Source organism: Gavialis gangeticus, unplaced genomic scaffold (genome assembly GCF_001723915.1).
Source record: "Gavialis gangeticus isolate Ggan-Ray unplaced genomic scaffold, GavGan_comp1, whole genome shotgun sequence".
In the NCBI taxonomy this organism is placed as follows: Eukaryota; Metazoa; Chordata; order Crocodylia; family Gavialidae; genus Gavialis; species Gavialis gangeticus.
The window spans coordinates 2,064,782-2,066,192 of NW_017729032.1; the positions used below are offsets into that span (position 1 = coordinate 2,064,782).

At 37.1% G+C, this 1,411-nt stretch overlaps 1 protein-coding gene across 1 annotated transcript in view; it reads left to right on the forward strand.

Moving 5' to 3' along the window:
• Positions 1 to 1,411, forward strand: part of UVRAG (UV radiation resistance associated) — a 210,880-nt gene that overhangs the window by 31,858 nt on the left and 177,611 nt on the right. Inside the window, exon 5 of the mRNA XM_019524976.1 lies at positions 440 to 514. Coding sequence (XP_019380521.1) covers positions 440 to 514 — 75 coding nt within the window. The remainder of the gene's footprint in view (positions 1 to 439; positions 515 to 1,411) is intronic.

The window sequence follows — 1,411 nt, forward strand, 5'->3', positions numbered from 1 at the left end:
TTGTGCTCAACTGTAAGCTGCAGAGCATATAGTCTAATTCTGAGTAGAGTCTTCTGAAAACTTGCTCCTATAACCAAGCAGCTTCTGAACAGCTGTTTTGATCTTTTTTTATTTATTTTTTTTTAGTATTTTCAGTCTTTCTTTTACTATGTGTTCTGGCCCTGGAAAGGAGGAAAGCTTGTTAGTGGATATGGTGTCTGTAATGAGACAGGATGCCACAGAATAATTAATATAACTATAAATTTTCACTTTGCACCATGGAAAGTAAGAGAGTACCACAAATAGTAGCTGAATACTCAGTCACGCGGCTTTGGAACTGGGGAAATCAATAATGTTTACAGCAGAAAAGGTGCCTCTAGCTGTCACAGAATCAGCAATTGAATATTGTATTCAGGAAAATTTATGTTGGCCTTAATATAATTCTCTTCTTGTTTTACAGATACATGCCCGAAATCCAAATGAAATCATTTTTGGTTTGAATGATGGTTATTATGGCGCTTCATTTGAACAGAAGGTAATAATGCTCACTAGTTATGCACACTACTTAGTACTTGAATTTAAATCTCACCAAGTGAATAATAGCCTAGGTTGGAATTTTTAGTGCGGATGTGGAAATGTTAAGCCTTTAAATGAAAGTGGAAATTTACTTTCAGCTCTTCTAGAAAATTACGGTGTTTGAATAGATGACCTCGTTTCCAGCAGTGCTGAGTTATCGGTCTTCCATATTTTTTAGCCAGGTGCTTACCTTTAGACATTCATGCTTCGAGACTGTAGCAAAGTCTTACTATCCAGTTTAAAATCTTGTCTTGTGAGTCACCAGCTTTAGTTTCCTAGTGATTTAATGGAATTGATTGCAACCAGGTCTTGGCTTGTAAGAGACCATTCCTCTCTGTATGCGAAGAGGGGAAAATAAGCAAGTTAAAAATAAAGTACTTATCCCTTTCCTGTTAGTAGCCATGTATCAGCTGAATCGGGGAATTCTTTACAGCAGTACAAAGCACACATGCTAGTACACTAAGTTACAGTTACAGAATAGGCCAATTATTCATTTCTCTGAACTTGTCTGCAATGAAGTGTTTCTGTTGCAATATCCTTACAACAAGAATTATCAGCTGTGCATCTTGTACCTAAATGGAATTTCAGTATTGATGTACTGTTGTTGCCAGCAGTTTCAAATGTTAACTCTTCTGCTTGTCTTAATTGGAGAAGCATTTAAGCAGTCATTCCTGAATTATGGTATGTACGCTACACTGTTCCTGGCCTCCCTTTTCACTTAAATTTGATAAAGATGCCTGGTGGGCCAGACAACCTGAGAATTGAGTATGAAAGTGGTCCCCTGGTCTAATAACATAGTGGTTCCCAACCCTGGAGTTTTTAAATCAATAGACAAAAAATGGCTACAACACTTGAG